This window comes from Rhea americana, unplaced genomic scaffold (assembly GCF_003343005.1).
Source record: "Rhea americana isolate MKP2758 unplaced genomic scaffold, rheAme1 scaffold_283, whole genome shotgun sequence".
In the NCBI taxonomy this organism is placed as follows: Eukaryota; Metazoa; Chordata; class Aves; order Rheiformes; family Rheidae; genus Rhea; species Rhea americana.
This window is the reverse complement of record NW_028186405.1, coordinates 351,545-368,977: the sequence shown is the minus strand read 5'-3', so window position 1 is coordinate 368,977 and position 17,433 is coordinate 351,545. Positions and strand designations below refer to the sequence as shown.

The 17,433-nt window shown below is 38.4% G+C and overlaps 1 protein-coding gene across 1 annotated transcript in view; it reads right to left on the bottom strand.

Moving 5' to 3' along the window:
* TMTC2 (transmembrane O-mannosyltransferase targeting cadherins 2) overlaps positions 1 to 17,433 on the bottom strand; it is a 149,777-nt gene that overhangs the window by 88,552 nt on the left and 43,792 nt on the right. The window contains exon 3 of the mRNA XM_085308817.1: positions 1,136 to 1,250. Within this exon, the coding sequence (XP_085164943.1) occupies positions 1,136 to 1,250 (115 nt within the window). The remainder of the gene's footprint in view (positions 1 to 1,135; positions 1,251 to 17,433) is intronic.

Below are 17,433 nucleotides of genomic sequence, written 5' to 3'. Positions count from 1 at the left end.
CTTACAATCTCCTGATGGGTTTGCAAGTTATTTCTTTAAAAATAACTGAGAAAGAGATGAGAAACAGATTCTTAAAAGTGGTGTGTTTCTTCACACTTCCCAYTGCCTAACAAAGGCAAAACTGTGTGTTTATTTACACACACACACATATATGTGCATATGTATATATTAATAAAAATAGTATTATTATATTGAAATACATTTATATGTAAATAGAGAGTTTTCTTTTTTGAACGGATATTCTAGCATTAAATTATTTTGAAAAAAAAAAAAAGATGAAGGAAAGTTCCCAGTGTGTTTAACTGTAAGGCAAATTAACGAAATAGGCAACTTCTCCTTTAAAAGTTAATGCAAGCCTACTAAGGAAAATTWAATTTCTAGATATTGTAGATGGCCATTTTAATTCTGAGCAGAAGGTCCGCGAGGCGCAAACAGAAGGGACCCACGTTGCCGCGCGGCRCGACCCCCCTCCCCAGCAAAGACGAGCAAGTCGTCACAAAGCAGCTCCCGGGCGCACGACTTCGCGCGGCAGCACTACCGTGCCGGGAAGTATTTCACCCTCTGCGGAACTGTGTTGCCGCTCACGGTATTTACTCTCTTGCCTACCTACTACACATTTAAACTCTAGTAGTTAAACTTCTTGAAGCTACGCTGCTTTAGRCTCAGCCAAAGAAGAAAATTATTTAACTATTTTAACATTTCAGATCTCTGGAACTAACCGAGTGGGACTGGCTCACGCTACAAGGCATTAGGCTCATTCCTCATCCCAGTACTTAAAAAAAAAAAGGCTAAGTAACACTTTGGTATTTTCACAGGGTCACAAACAGATGGTGCATTTCTCTCATCTGCACTTCCTGAATCGACCGTCCAGAAGGATCTCTGCGTTTTGCCTGTACGAACCCACACCTTCGGGATTTGCCCGCTCCAAACCAGRACAGCAACCTCAACTATATGAAAACATGGATAAAAAAACAGGTCCTGCGTGCCCCCGGGTTTAAGGAGCGTGATTACGGGGACGGCTGCCACCAAGCAACAGCTCCCAGCACCTCCGCCTCCAGCGCCTACAGCCACGAGCTCCCCTCGCCGCCGGTCTCGCGGGCCACCCGACCCCCCGCCAGCCGCCGCGCACACTCACAAGTTGTAAAGCATATCGGCCATGTTGCTGCGGTAGTACAGGGCATTTCTATAGGCGGCTTCGGCTTCGGAGATCTTGCTCTGGCTCTTGAGAACGTTTCCCAGGTTACCCCATGCTGCCAAGAGGAGAAAACAGGATTCAGAAAGAGCGACAGTCCAACCACACCGCACACGGGACCCGAGCRCCAGGAACCTCCGTGGGGAGACAAACCCCACAAAGAAACCTTTTTTAGGAAAAGCGCAGGGGGCAGTATTTGCTTTTTTCCCTGTTATTCTGTATCATTACATCTTACTGTCAGACTTCCATTTTGCAGCAACGATGTGCATACATCCTGAGTACATGCAGCTTTTGGGTGGGAAGAGGAAAGGGAGCATTAAAAACAAAATATATAGCTCAATGCTTTAGTAAAGGGAAACTATAGTAAAGGGAAAGGGATATTTTATTTTATTTCACCTCTTAAAAAAAAAAAAAAATCCTCAGAGCTCTATGTAGAACTATGGCGTCTTCATAGCTTGAGCTTTTTTACAGCCTGTCTACACGAAACCACAAGAATTCTTCTCAAAGTAGACACAGCTCTCACTGAAGTATGAAAACTGACAAATGACACAGTAAGTAAGGTAAGTAACCAGGACTGAAAGCATGCCATATGGATATAAACATACTACACACATCACTAAAATGCATTTTCTCCTTGGAAAACATGTGGTTCCTTTCCATACAATTTATTATGTTATACAGCATGCTTTTATATCCCATCTATAAAGGACTYGAGGTAAAATACATTTAAGGCTCCACATGTGTTCTTTTTGCAAGTGTTGCTGAGTTGCACAAAAAGCGCACTTACAAAAGAAACTGGAACTAGTGTTTTATATAAAACATAGGCCATGTTATTCACCATTTAGGAAGCTAATTTAACTGGTATTATAATTATAGTTTATGTGTGTACATGAAAAATCACATCATGCTCATAATACATCAAAGTTGTTTCATAAAACAGTTCTACTTTCACAAGTACTTTTTATGAGCAAGAATAATGGAAAGACGATGCACGCCCTTTCCACAAAACGAATACATGGCAAACTGCTCTTCCCTCCTGATGCACCAGCCATAAACATCAGCRCAAACAGCCATTAACCTCTGCTTCTCCAGTTACCCAAAGCCCATTCTACTGGAACTTCCACCTAGTCTGAGTAGTACAAACTTGCAACATAGTTTTAACATAACACTAATTACTAGGACGGTGATTATTTCATATACTTCCTTTATCTGCTTCTGTAGCTGCTGAGGTTTGGTCCAGAAGTATCCCACCACAGGGACAAAAACAACAGCAATCAGCATTTCCCTCTGAGCAGAACAAACTAACCATTACTGGGAAGCACCGGCCAAATCCTCTTAGGATTCATAAAAATAGCAGCATCCAACTGTGCACAACACATTTTATAAAGATGAAGAAAAAACACTCCCCAAAACACGATGCTTTGCATGCAAACAAGCTATCGGTTCTGTGAATCATTTCATTATAGTCTTGTATTTTATATGACTAGAATCAACTCCGTCATATGTCATATGACATTTGGATGTTTGGTGACTCTTTCTTACTGAAAAGTCATTTGCTCCCAATCAACTAGAAGATCCATAAATGACAGGATGTATATATGAATACTTAAGTTCATATTTTCATCCTTTACACTAAAATGCCCTTTTAGCACTGTAAAAGGTAAAATTTTTTCTCCCACAGGCTTCATTTAATGCTGTACATGTTAGCATTTAACAGAGTTAATATACTCGTCAATGCACAGACCTTACTTTACAATTGACAAATTGCTGTGCACCAAGTTTTTAATATCAATCTGCCTTACATTATAAATTTATTCCATTTAGACTTTTGTCTAAACTTGTCGAACTTTTTAAATCATTAACTGTGAATGATCATTTTAACTTAATGTGATATAGAAAATGTGATATAGTAGAAGTAGCAGAGTGGCAGGAAATAAAAATTTGGAAAAAAAATACACACAGACACTAAAGAAGACAATCTCACAATCAGCATTAAAACTAATATGGAGCCCACAGTCTGTCTGCTTCCTTAAACTATTAAAACGTAGTATAAGCCTTCACACCTATTTATATACAGAATTAGTTAAATGAATGATCTAGTGGCTCTGTCCAGAYGTTTGTGAAGCTATGTGAAACAATTTGTAAGACAAATTCTATATGTGGAGAACACATTCATAACAGCTATTAACTCCAGCAAGCACATCCTCTTTTGGTTGTTAGTAAACAAGGGAGAGAAAAGAGGATGGTCGATAYGGAAGGGAGGCTACAACAACTATTCAAGGAAGTCTCACTCCTTACTTATCTAAGGAAGYAGAAAATCCAGCAAACATGTGGCATAACATTTAACTACATAGTGCAACTAATTTAATCTYGGGGGAGGCAGAGGGGAAGAATCTGAAGTACTAACTATATCTCAGGCAWCTAATTTTCCAAGTCTTATCTCAAGCCAAATTTCTCCTGCAAAACTGTAGCAACATTGGTTCAACTTTATGAGTATTCAGAAACAAAATCATACCTGGCCATGAAGCCACATACCTATGAAAAAAACGCAGTCTGTGACCCCCCAAAAATTTCATCACTCAAATGTTTTCCATCTGGGCATGGTAAGAAAATAAAAATKAATATTCTCAAAGATAAGTAAAGAGACTAGATTAGTAATTCTGGAATTTATAATGGCTAATGAWTTTTTATTCCATTTATTTTTAATATATTTTTCACATAAAATCTGTAATATCTGAAATCTGCACTAAAATAGAATTTTTAAAAAATACAGAAGATGCTAAGGTGCATATACACCACAATTTAATTACAATAGCACCCCTCCTAAGATGGAGAGCCTATTTAGCACAAGACACTGCAAGCAAACTGCRAGTGAAACAATTTTGTAATATTTACTTTTTGCCTGCTGTTTAACTCCCTGCGCACCAGCTATTAGATCAAAATAGTCCCAGGTCTTTTAGAAATAACACTCCATCATAGCTTGGGAACAAAGGTAACATTCACACATCAAGTACACCTAGAAAACAGCCCACTCAAACCTCACTTCATTGCACAGTTTTCCATAGATCATATTCAACATGAATAGACATATTAAAAATTAAAATATCATTTCATATTTTTGTATTCTAAGCCAATGATAAAGGAAAAAAAAATCTCAAAGTGCTTGAGAACTCCTATACTAGTTACATCTGTTTGGAAGGAAAAGAGCACTTGAGATTTTTTTTTTTTTTCCTCAAGTAAATAGCAGGAAAAAATACGTAATGCTAAGCAGAAAAACAAGCAATTAATTTGTATAACTTTATACATACTAAAATAGATTCCTATCAGACTTTAAAGATGACATTTACGCAACCTAGCAATGAGACTGGGTCAAGTTCTCAAGTATTTAACTGCTTTCAAAATGAACATGAACAKGACAAACTTCAGCTTCAAAATTTAGCATGATTAACTTCTGAACTATCCTATAGGAACTGAGGATTAATTCCAAAAAACCACAGATGAACATATTCAAGCTTCTGTTACTTGTTTTGAATGAAAGTACTAAGACAAAAAATATTGAAGCAAGAACAGTATTGTCCAGTCTTATCTGCCAGATGCAGAAAAGATGCCAGATCTTAAGATGCACATCCTACTAAGTAGCRCAGTTGAATTTTCATTTCCATTTCTTACTTGTTTTCATAATTCAAGCAAGYTGAATGTTTGCAAACATTTTCATTTAAATAAATCTTTCCCTTTCTACCAAATTAAGGGTTATGCTATAGTATTCAGTGGAATGAAAGAACAAAGGAACAAAGTAAAGTTTCAGAGAAAAACACTCAGATAGTAAATCAAAAATCATATATGTTGACTATTTAGTTTTCCTAGGGGGGAAAAAAAAAGGTAGATATTCACTAAGAATCAGAAACAAAGTTAACCCAAGGAGGTTTCGAGATTCTCCTTCCTACCCTATTAATTTCATAAACTAAAGGATAGCAAATAATGCACAAATATCTGTAGATTTTTATCTGACAGGCTTTTGAAGAGTATTTTTACACTTTTTCCCCCTCCCTCCAGTCCTCCACGGAGAGAAAAAGGAGGGAGCTATCACTCATCATGCCAAAAACAGAGTGGAAAAAGAACAGTGCTGATTATCAGCGCTTGAGAAGTGTGCGCGGACATACATCGCGATTCTGCTAGTGTGCCGTGAGATTCTCCCCTTTGTGRGCAACGCTGACTATCAAAACAAGTCTTGTCCCACATCAGGTTGACAAACACTGCAGCTCCTCCAGATTCCCCTGCTGTTCTGTGCCTAAACCATCAAGACTCAAAACTTCACTGAACAGTTATTTTTGCTTCCTTGTTTCCTTTCATTACATTTCCAGGCTTATTGGAGGCGATTAGATACATGCGCCAAACATACGCTGAAAAGCCCCAAAGATGCTTCCTTCTCAAAACCTCATGAGATTTCTAGYCATTATCTTTTGGTGAGGCATTTATTTGGATGCTGAAATAGCTGAATGGGACTCTTTTTGCTTTTCTTAAACACTTTCTACTGTTTCCAAGACTATTCACACCAATTTTTCATTTGCTTTTCTTTCTTTCCAAGATGTACAAGTCAATTAAAGTAAGGTATGTACCTTTTATATAAATCAGTTCTTCTAAGAACACACTAACAAATCTCATTTTGGTGACAGCATCAATATCTGAAATTTATATTCTAGTTGGTGCAAAATTTTAATATTTTCCTTCATTGTAAACTTGTTGAGCAAGAAAAATCAGAGAGAAACAGGCATTAGAATAGTATGACACAAACCTGAGAACATTACAAGGAGAATATGGTGCTAATCACACTTCTGATTTTGAGATGTTATGATGCTTCCCACAGATTATGTTATGACTTCTTTTCAGCGTTTCTTCTTGGAACTGGTTATTTAAGCAGTTACTAGTGTGATGGAATCAAATCTTAAAGAATTAAAATAACTTTATGGAAAACTTGGAGTTTCTATGACTCTTCAGGTGACACTTGTGATAAACTAGCAAAAACAGCATGAGGAAGAACCCACTGGCCTTGACCATACTACGCTTGTTACAGGAGGTCAATCTATATGGAGCTGTCAACATAGCACCTTTGAGGAACAGTACATTAACATATAAAAGTTTGAAATATAAATAATATTAAAAGAAACATTTTTTTTTTGCTAGAACTTTTATGTGGACTGAATTCCTGAAGCATGACAATCTGGATTTCCATTTTAGGACAACTTTTTTTTCTAATTTATTGAACCATCTGTTCTTAACACCTTTCCATATTGCATTATAAATTGCTACTTTACAGCGGTAAATAAGAAAGTTACAAGTTATATATGCTCATGTTAGCACTTTAGACTGTGGCAGTCTAGCTACAATGCAGAGCAGTGACATGTTCACTACTGTGTTGTGAATCCCTCAACTCCACGGTAAACAAAATCAAATGCTTATTAAAACCTCTTGGAACTATTGTAGAGTTTTCTATTCATTCTTAGCATGTAAATTGAATAGTTCTAGAYTGAATATTTTATGAACAGAAATGATCATTTTACCACTTACCCACATTAAGAGCTGAAAGCCATGTATGGCCTTCCATGTATTACTGAATATCTGAAAAAAATTAAGTTTACAGACTACTCAAAAATTAGGTAAGTTTGTGGAACAATGCTAACACAGAAGAGGATGCTTCAGTAAAAAKAAATTTAGTATAGTATTAAGATAACCTTAATGCAGTATGTGGCTTGCATTTTTTTGCATTCATCAAGATTATACGTTTAAAAATAGAGACCTTACTGTCATCTGATTCAGCTCCCTTTTGTTGAAATTACAGATGCTAAACTGGGAATTAAAAGAAACATACTCTGTTTCCAGCTCTGCAGCTGATGTGCTGTTTAGAAGGCTTCACTTTCTGGTGCTGTTTAGAAGGTTTCACTTCCTGGTGTTTTTCCATTTTCATTCTTGAAATGTATTATTCATTCATTAACTGCAAGTGTCTTCTGCCACGAACTGTGTCTTGCTATGTGTTTGTACAGTGCTACACCAACACAGCTACATACTAATGAAACATAAATGCACTATAATCTCCGATGCAATAAAGTAAAGGAAGAAGAGGAAGTGTTCTTGAAGTAAAGAAAAAAGATCTAAGGAACATTTCCTTAAATAATAGGTATTCTCATAAAGTGAGGGCCAAGAAAACTAAGTTACAGCTTAAAGATTGCGGGAACCATTGGTTTTTGCCTCTGTGCTTTCTATCATAGTCTACTTTCTCAATGTCCTTCCCAAAATATACTCAGGAGCAGACAAAGCTGCACTTGGTAAGACAAGCGGTGAAATCTGACATCCCTTGGAGGAGCTGTGAGTTTGGTTTGCTTTACTAAGCTCCAAGCAAAAAGGTGAAACATTAAGACCAGTGTTAGCACAGTCCTAATCAACGGAAAATAATCTCACTGAGAAAAAAAAAAAAAAAAAGAGAGATGTTGGCAATGAAGGTCACCTGTGGATGTCAGCAAGACTCCAAATTACCTCCAAGTTACCTTTGATGGGTGAAGCAGGAGGAGAGAGMACAGCCCCACTTACACCATTCACACTTGAAAGGCTACTATCATMGCTGTAAAGAACAACAGCTTTCCCTCCTTGTCAAAATGTTATATTCATCAGCAGCTTATGGTTTGTTTCTTTTAAGGATACCACTTAATAAAGAAGAGTCGTGCTTCAGTCTTTAATGTTCACATTTTATCAGACAAACACATCCAGAGGGAGAAAGAGTTGCACGAACACCACCAAAATAGGTTTCCCAAATAAAAATTTTGAAATCTCCTTCAATGGCAGTCAAAAAAAAAATCAGTAAAGACAGCATCACATTTAAAATAGATTTTCTATAATACAGGTCCAATATATCTCACAGAGATATTCAGAAGATGAGTTAGATGATGCTTRTTAAGCAGTCTGAACACAGAAAAGTCCACACAACTGCTAAAAGGTTACTATTTTGGAAGTTTAACAATTTTTATGAAAGTYCTGCTAATAAAACAGTTTTTACATTATGTTTTACATATAATACTGAAAGAACAATGAATTTGTCAAAATATATCCTAAATTCATTCATATAATTTACAAAAAAAATCCTTTAAAAATTCTGCTTGTTAATACACACATTTTGACTGTTACCTTGTTTTGCAGACTCAACTGCAAAAGCGTCCTGCTTCTTGTTTCTTAAAGACATAAATGGTTTCTATATACCCATAATTTATGAGTTTACTTTATATACAGATTTTTGTATCAGTGAGTACACAGCAATGTTGAGACAGACTGTATTAGAGACTTACCACATCCTAACTTTATAAATTCTTCTTTTTATTACAGGTTTTATTTATACTGTTTGTTCAACACTTCATTTGTTGATCTAGTCCAGGGCTTTGGGAATGATAGCACATAAAAGAAAAACATAATAGGAAACTACCCAGAGCTGTGAAAGCTTTCCAACACCATGTCGGCACGGTTATTGGACCGACTGAATTTTGGCAGACACTGCTACAGTTTTGTTTCTCAGTTTTGAAATCCTGATGTAAATGGGCAGGAATACATGACACTTTCTACTATGTTTATCACGACAGCCTGATATYCCTATCCCCCTTGCTGTATTGAAAAAAGTTAACTTGTATTGCAAAAATTTACTTTTTTGTTTGTTTGTTTTTTTGTTTTTAATAAAAGGATAGCACAGTGCCTCTTTCAGCTTGATGAAACTGAGAGAAGATACTAAATAGCTGGTAAAATGGGGCTGCTCTTAGGCGACACAGTTTACTCTGTTCAGTCTAGTGGCATATGGAAGCTTTGCTCACTGCAGGACACACTTGCTATTTTAGATAATCTAATTAGTTTTACAGAACCCAGTCTCGCAAATAAAAGCTCAAGTGTGCGAGGGCTCTCCRATCTGGCTGAACAGTAAACATCACATTAACGGGGTCTTCAGTGAGCATCGASATAAAAACTGAAATAAAGCCAGCCAAAAACTGAAATAAACCTAGCCATCAAAATAAAAATGAGGAGGAAGGGAAAAGAAATAGGTAAACTCACATATCCTCATCTCTCCTAGAGGCTCCCAGCTTGCAACTGGTGAAGAAATTCTGAYTGGCACCTTTCCTAGAGGTGACCCAGGATCAAATGCACTGCCTTACTGCTTTTAGTTGCACATGACCAGTAGAAAATGGTTTCAGGGTAACATTATAAAAGATCTTAACACAGTAGCTCTCACTCAGCACGAGGTGAGACACACACTCATTTCCAAAGTGCCCAGCTCCTGCATGGAGGTACCATCTCGCATCTCCAAGGAGCTGCCTCTGTGCGGCCACAGAAACGTACGGAAACCACTTTTTTTTTTTTCTCCCCCAAAAAGGAAGATCGTAGTTCTGACCAAACTGTACTCTAAACCAGATTCAGCCCACAAGCCACAGGATATATGGAAGCTCCTTTCCAAAGAAAGAAATAGAAATTACAACCTCACAGTAACACTGTGGGTTTCCTGAAAAAAACACCTCTCACTTCAAAAAACTCCACTGCTCTGGATATGTCCTCCCATATCCCAGTCTTTCTACGATTCCATCTTGTTTAATGTTATGATTCGGAGGAACACACTCTCACAAAGCTAAAACTATTGCAAGATCAAGGACTTGTTGACTATAAAACAGTTTTCTGCCTTCCAGTCTGTGCTAGCACATCCCAAGGCTTCAGGAAATATTTCTACATCTGACAGAAAGGACCATTAAAAACTGATCATTTTAATTTTGATGGAAATCCCTTTGTGTACCACGTGCAGCTACATCAGAGTAGTGTTTTGTGACACAGCAGCTCTGGTGGAGTTACCCCCTCTCTACTCCCAGTCCATGCTGTGCCACCCTGTCACTCATGCTAAAACAATTCTCAGTAAAGCTGGGGTACGAATCAACTGATACAGGTTTTTTTTTAAAAAAAAAAAAAAAGTGAAAAAAAGTGAGTGTCAGTACCCTTAACACCCAGTCTGACCACTGGTCTGGTTCCCAGCATTGCCCTCCACACCTCTCTGTGCACAGCTTCAGCCAGTTATGCGTACCGCAGCCTAAGCGTGCAAACACCACCCGCCACCACTGCCAGCAAAGCTCCCACGTCCTGAAACTTCCCGAGGGCCAGGAACTAAGCAGCAAAGCAAGGTTGATCAGAAATCCTCATGACATAAGGAGTTGCATTTTGCAGAGAAGACGACTCTCTCAAACCACCCCAGGAAGCACAAAGAGACCAGAGGAACAGAAAACTGCAAGAGGAAGAAGAGAGCTCTGGGCACCCCAGCCTCTTCAGGATTAATCCTGAGGAACAGTTCAGAGCACTAAACTCRCTCAGGCAAGGAGAACTACAAACACCAAACTACGTGACTCTTTAAGTTGTAAGCATGATTTTAGAAAAATTATCTCTATTTTTCAAAACTACCACTTATGTCCAGAGTGGTGAACTGTAAGCCAGACTCCTACAGAGATGGAAGGATGCACTTAACCAACTGAAATGACAGCCTTGATSCCCAAAGCTAAAACTAGATGGGTCACGTCTCATTTCCAGGAAAGGGTAATGGACAGGATGATACCCTGCAAACACACCAGAGAAGCCACAGGAGGGGRAATCAGTGGGAGGGTTTTACGAAACCAAGAGAACTGCAGAATTATTCACACTAAGTATATGAGACTTGGACAAGACAAATTACTACAAATCCTGAAGGCAAGTTCTCTATGGATATGATAGTTTAAGGGTTTGTGGTTGTTGCTGTTTTAATCATTTAAGGCAATGGTTCACAGAACCCGAGAAACTTYGCTGGTCCATATGGATATAGGAACATAGGTGGCAGGGAAGAACATTGAGGGGGGAATAAAAGCCTTTCTAACAAACAAAGGGTACTGGAAAACTTCATGAAATATTTGTATTTATTTATTTATCTACACTGGGATTTTATGCTGGCAGAAGAGATATAAAGAGACATCTAAATGTGTGCAAATTATTGTCATACCTCCATTAGAGGTCTGTTTTTCTACTAGACTTATGTAACGAGGCCTCAGTGTGTACTGGTAGAAATCCATTAAAGATTCTGAATAGGAAAATACAGACATAACTCATGCTGAAAATCTGTATGCATAGAACTTTTTTTCATGGTTAATATATTTTGAAAAGAAATAGAATAATGAAACAGTTGGATATGTGTATCTAATGTATTTAAACAAATCTGCTCAGATTGAGAACTAACCTAAACAATCTCATTTTCCTTTAATTAGTAAAAATTCTTTCCCTTGGCAAAAATCAGACCATTTTCCATTCACTGTAATATTGTTTGGTTCAGATCTTTGCCACTGTTGGAGTGATTTTAGTAATACTGAAGTCAGAGGAATCARAAGAGGAAGAAATAATGACTGTAGAGTGATATTTCCATTTCTGGCGCAAAGATGAGTTAAAGTTTTACTGCCAAGTTATGTATACAAAGWTAATACATGCACCAAAACACCAAAATTCAATCCCTAAAGCTCAAAGTATTCTTAAATAGCCAAGGCAGTGTTTTTTTTTGTTTTTTTTTTTTTTTTTTAATATAAAGTACTCTATTTAGGAGTCAAAAAAAGTTGAGTGAACAACTAGCTGTGGGCCAGACCAACAGCTATGGAAACAGAGCCCTAAAGTTATTACACGAGAACGTAGCTTCTTGTCAGCAGTGTGTCAGCGGTTAGCAACGCACGTACCCGGAGAATGCCGCATCTTAAAATACTTCTTCTCTTTTCATCTCCAGTCATCACTASTGATACAAAAAACTTAATGGTCATGGGAAGTGCTGGTTTATTACATCCTTTCCCCTTGAAGGGACTACGGCTGCTTTACCTAGTTTACTACAAGGCATTACAACTATTTTTCCTCGCTGCACTCCTAGTTCATATTTTCATTGTCTGCTGAGGGAGGAGGAAGARGTCTCTTACTGACAGCTACTGTTAGCGAGGAGTCTTTTTCCAGCAGTAGATAAGGATAACAGAAGCAAGCCATCAAATCAGATGGAAAGAGGGGCCAGTATCTACTTCCACTCAAACTAGAGCGTATAATCAGGCATGAATATATACACACACACACACATATATATATATACATGTATAAGTATATACATACACACACACACACACACACACACACACACACACACACACACACAAATATTAATCAAAGAACAATTTGGCACAAATTTGGGTACCTTTTTAAAAAATAATATTTACGTAAATAGGGGACAAAATTAACTCATGTGATTTCCCCCCCCTACACACACACACTAACACTTAATCCTTAAAGACATTTGCTTGCTGCATCGGTAACAGTAAACTAAAGGGGAAATTAACAGTACAAAGTATTCAACGTGGACAAAAGAAATTGAAGTTTTCTAGTAAAAACAAAGGTTGTACACTTTTACAGTTCAGCCCAAAGGCTAAGGCTATACCACATACTTGATGTGAAACAACCTAACTTCTGAATTCAGCATTAAGAATTCCTTCAGTTTTGTTTAGTAGATGGCACCAGCAAACTAATGTGTAAACTAATTACACAAAATGACAGGAAAACTATACAGGACACAAAAACATGATYGTTACTTTTTATGACTAGAAAAAACCCTCAAATGAGTATACAGCTACTCTGTAGTTGTTGTTCAACGAAGACGCTTCACAGTGCTGAGCTTCATACTCATATCATGATATTCACATCCACATACAGAGGTACACTCTACCAACCCTATGTTATAACTGATGCTAATAAAAAAAATAATAATAGCAACTATYCATGAAGTTCCAGGGAGAAAAACTAACCAAAGATGAATGTTACGCCAAAAAGTGCCAAAATAAGAGAGTTCTCTAGACTTCCTACAGGCACAAATATAGCAGAATGAGCCAGGAAGATGTCACAACATCACTGCAAATGAAGAACTGTAGGATGGGGAAAAGGAAYACTGCTGCCCAGAAGAACAAATGTATTTCAGTATCAGAGTATCTTCTGAAAACATTATGCAAAATTGAAAGATTCACTCTKATAAGAGCTGGGAGTAAGAGGACAGGAGCAAAGACAAAAAAAAGAGGCTATCTGTCCATCTGTATCCTACAGCTTCTCCACTCCTCTTTGCCGTCACCATTTCCTGGTCTTAATACTGCCCACTGAGATACGCTGCGGAACTGATAGAAATAAGAAGTTACAAGCTAAGTAAAAGATTTTTAACTCAAGCTAGGATTATAAAAGGTAATATTACTTTAAACCAAAGATATCTAAATGATTTTTCAAGGAAGATTTTTTTTTTTTAAATTCCTTATGTCAATAGATACTTCTCATTACCTGWAAGGAACATCTAGTCAAATTGAGTTCATTTGAACAGAAAAACTCAAAAAAATAGAAATAAGCCTACCCTCCAGCCCCCAACACATACACTTTGTCTTGATGCAACAGACACAAGGAATTTTTTGTTTCCAGATGAAGAAAATAGTATAACTAGAAGCTCCCTTCTTTTTATCCTATTAATAATAATTTTAAAAGCCCTATTCAGGAAGAGACTGAAGCACATACTCAAGTCTCCCTGACCTGCAGAAGGTGCAAGCATATCTTACTAACACTGATGGCCAGTGGATAATGGTTCAGGACAGACACCTGAACAGCACAGAGAACTGCTCCTGAAGCCAGGAACTGTAACATCAACTTAAACCAGTATCAAGTGAGACACAAGCCTTATCAGACCAGGCATAGCACCACAGTAATATGGTAATACTGYTTTTGAAAGCAATCTAGGATCTGTTTCTTGCTGTACTCCCTTAGACAGATGAAGCTGCAGGTGTTTTTGCATCATGTTCCACTGCAGACAGTTACATGCATGAATTTATTTAGACTTAAATGTGTGGTTAAAGTTAAGCACCCACTTAAGTGCTTTTCTTGGTGTAGCAGATCTGCCAGTTCCAGGAAGGATCTTCGAAGATTGCTTATAAATCTCACGTAAAACACCAGAAAAACAAAAAGTCATCAGTAAATACAGCTAAGCAACTAACACTTCTGCAGCAGACCAGCAGCCTAAGCAGCCTCTACTACTTCCTACAACTTTAATCAGTGTCTGTAAYGGTACAACACGCTTGCATCTGAACATCTAAGATGGTTATCATGTGGACTGTAAGGTACAAAATGGCCTGGAGGAAAAAGATTATAGCTTTTGAAGCCTACTTTGGGGACCGCAGAGAAAACAAGATGTAATGAGAACAATTATTTTGTGCATCATTATAATTTTATATTAAACACAAAGTAATCATCACCACAGGATGACTCTCAGTCTAACTAGAAAAGATGTGAGAGCTACTACCCATTTTTATTTTTATTTTTATTGTTTTTTACATTTTGTGAGGCTTTCTTCCCTATAAAAGAACACTCAAATAACGTGAACTGTTTTATATCAGTTAAGCTGCTCATTAAGTTGAGGCAGGCACAGAGAAACACTTCTCCCCTTCCCTCCCTAGTGTCAAAACATGTATACAGCCACTTCAGGATCTGTAATCTACATTAATCCATCTCCCCTATTTTTCTCCCAACCGCTGACAAACTGAAATGAGGCAAGCTCAGATCTCTTTGAAGAGATCTGAAATACCAGGCACAATCAACGTGCCAAACGAGCAAGCCCAGCAACAGCCGCAGCGCAGGAACCCCGAATCCTCATTTCGGTCCCCTCGGCTAATGACGGSCAGCCGCCTGCCGCAAGCMGCCGCGGCCAGGAAAGCTGCCTGGTTTTTTTAGGTGTTCTTTATTTTTTTTTTTTTTTGGACAGGCGAGCTGAGCAGTGCACCACTGCCGGGTATTTTTTCCCACGCTGCGACTGATAAGAACAGCCTGGACACGGCCAGCGGCGCCCAGCCCCGGCGCGGCTCTCGCCGGCCCGCGGCAGCACGCGGACGGACCCGGCACAAAGCTCCCTGCTCCGTGCTGCAGCAAAGCCCGTCCTGCGGATTTCTACTCGCTTCTTCCCCAGCTCCCCCCCGGGGAGGTTTTGAAGTGATCCCTCTTCTCTTTTTCACCTACGATAGAAGAAGCTACTGCTCAGAAGCACTTTACAGGAGAAGAGAGGAAGGGTAAAATCTTCAGGGAAGATGTTCCTGCAGCTCARAAACGATCAGAAGTAAGAAAATAGTGATGAGGAGAAACGGCTGCGAGGYGAAGAAAACAAAAATGAGGAGTGGAAGTCTCTTCTTAACAGCCTAAAAGGAAGCAAAGGCCTTATCCACTATAACACTTGACTGAACTGCCCRTTGTCTTACGGTGTGAATAGCCTATTTATCACTAGCATTCCCCAAAATATAGAAAGGAGGCAACAAAAATAAATTGTTTTTTCTACGTCAACCCCATTTAATTACTGAAGAGCAGTTTGAATTGTTGATCTCCTAATGCTTTAGCTGGATTGGCAGCCAGTCTAGCCCAGTCAGGCTTGCCTGATTGTATGAGAAATAGAAAATAAAATTAGCATAGGCAAAGCCAGGGATAATCTAGGAAGTATTCACAACAATGAATAGAGTTGGGTGACAGGTTGCTTTTGCTAAGGGGCTTTGATACCCTGCCTTGTTATCGTGCGTGTGGGCTAGTAAATATTCAGCAGAAGTTTACCAGGATATTTTAAAGAGATTTACAGTGAGCTCAGTCATGTCTACATCACCACCCTGACATGCTGGTTTTGCTTTTGCATATCTTACAAGATACTTAACRTCAGCTTATATGCAAGAAACTAGATAGTCATATATATGCAAGTCTGTGCATACTTTTGATGCACATGATGGAAATGGCTTGCCTTGTCTCCTGGGAGAGTAATACCTAATTCGAGGCACAGTCTCAACTAATCCTACTGTTGGACAAAAACTAGAGTTTTCTATCAAGAAAACTGGGTCAAAGCAAGCAAACAACTACTAATGCAATCTTGGGATTCATGGAATCTCCATAAAGGCCAAAAAAAAAAAAAAARAAAAGAAAAGAAAAGAAATAAAAAATATAAAAGAAAGGAATATACAGTAACTATTTTAATCAAATGCACASAGACTTTTCTTTTCAAGGGATGACAACTTTTTAGTGCAAGTTTTATATTGCCACTGAACTGGTAAGTCTCAGGGCAACATATAATCACCCTGGTGCACTGCCTGGCTGTTCATTATCTCTTGCCCTTTTGCATTAGTTCTCAGAGGAGAAAAGGGAAAGGAAATGGGCTGTGCTTGCTCATACTGTTAACAAAGTCACTTGCTGCAGCAACAAGCTTTACAATTTTACCTAGATTTTTACCTAGGGCGACATCGCACACAAAGAAGAGTTACAAAACCAGACTGACAACTGATAAGCTACTATAAAGCTGCTTTGCAAGGCATGTCACCTGCCAAATCTGCTTTTCCACTGCCTATCAGCTCACAGTAACATCTGCATTTGCCTTATATTATCACAACTTTTAGACTGTGTCATGACATAACTGCCTCACCAAAAGGCACAGCTCTGTCAGCAAATGACTGTGCATCATACAGTGGGCTGCGGAGCAGAGAACTGGGGAAACTCAAGTGCAAAATGTTCAAGTGCCATCAAATTTTTGATCCCTTCTCACTTCTGAYGCTTTCTGAATAACGAAGGCCCAACACCGCACTCACAGGTGGTATTTTGACTGTGGTCACATAAGCTTGCTTGTGTGCCAAGAGCCGTACAGCCAGGGCAGCGCTGAGTTCAGGATCCCAGCTGGATTTGCCGTTTGCGCGGAAACCACAGAGCCACAGCTAAACATTGTTACTGATCCCAAAACTAGGCAGTTTACTGCCTGATGGGACATGTTTATTATACTAGCTGTGGTCACATTTCGTTACAGCATAGCTATAAAGTAGCCGGACAGTGTTACAAATAGCTGACATTTATGCATCAACCTGCAGGCCTAAGTATTTGACAATAACTGTTCACAGCACTTGTATGCAGTAGGAACTACAGTCATTTCCTAATCTTAATAATATGACCTCATTTCCTCATCTTTATTATATAGTATTCAYGTCATTTACGTCAACTGAAATAAAAAAGACAGCACCTTCCTTACGCTGTCTTTTACTATTTCTTATATTTTCTATTCACAATCAGTGTATATTAAAAAAAAAAAAAAAGATTCATTAGGATGACAGATACCAGACTCCAAATGGAAAACTACCAAGTTGGCATCTGTAATACTGATA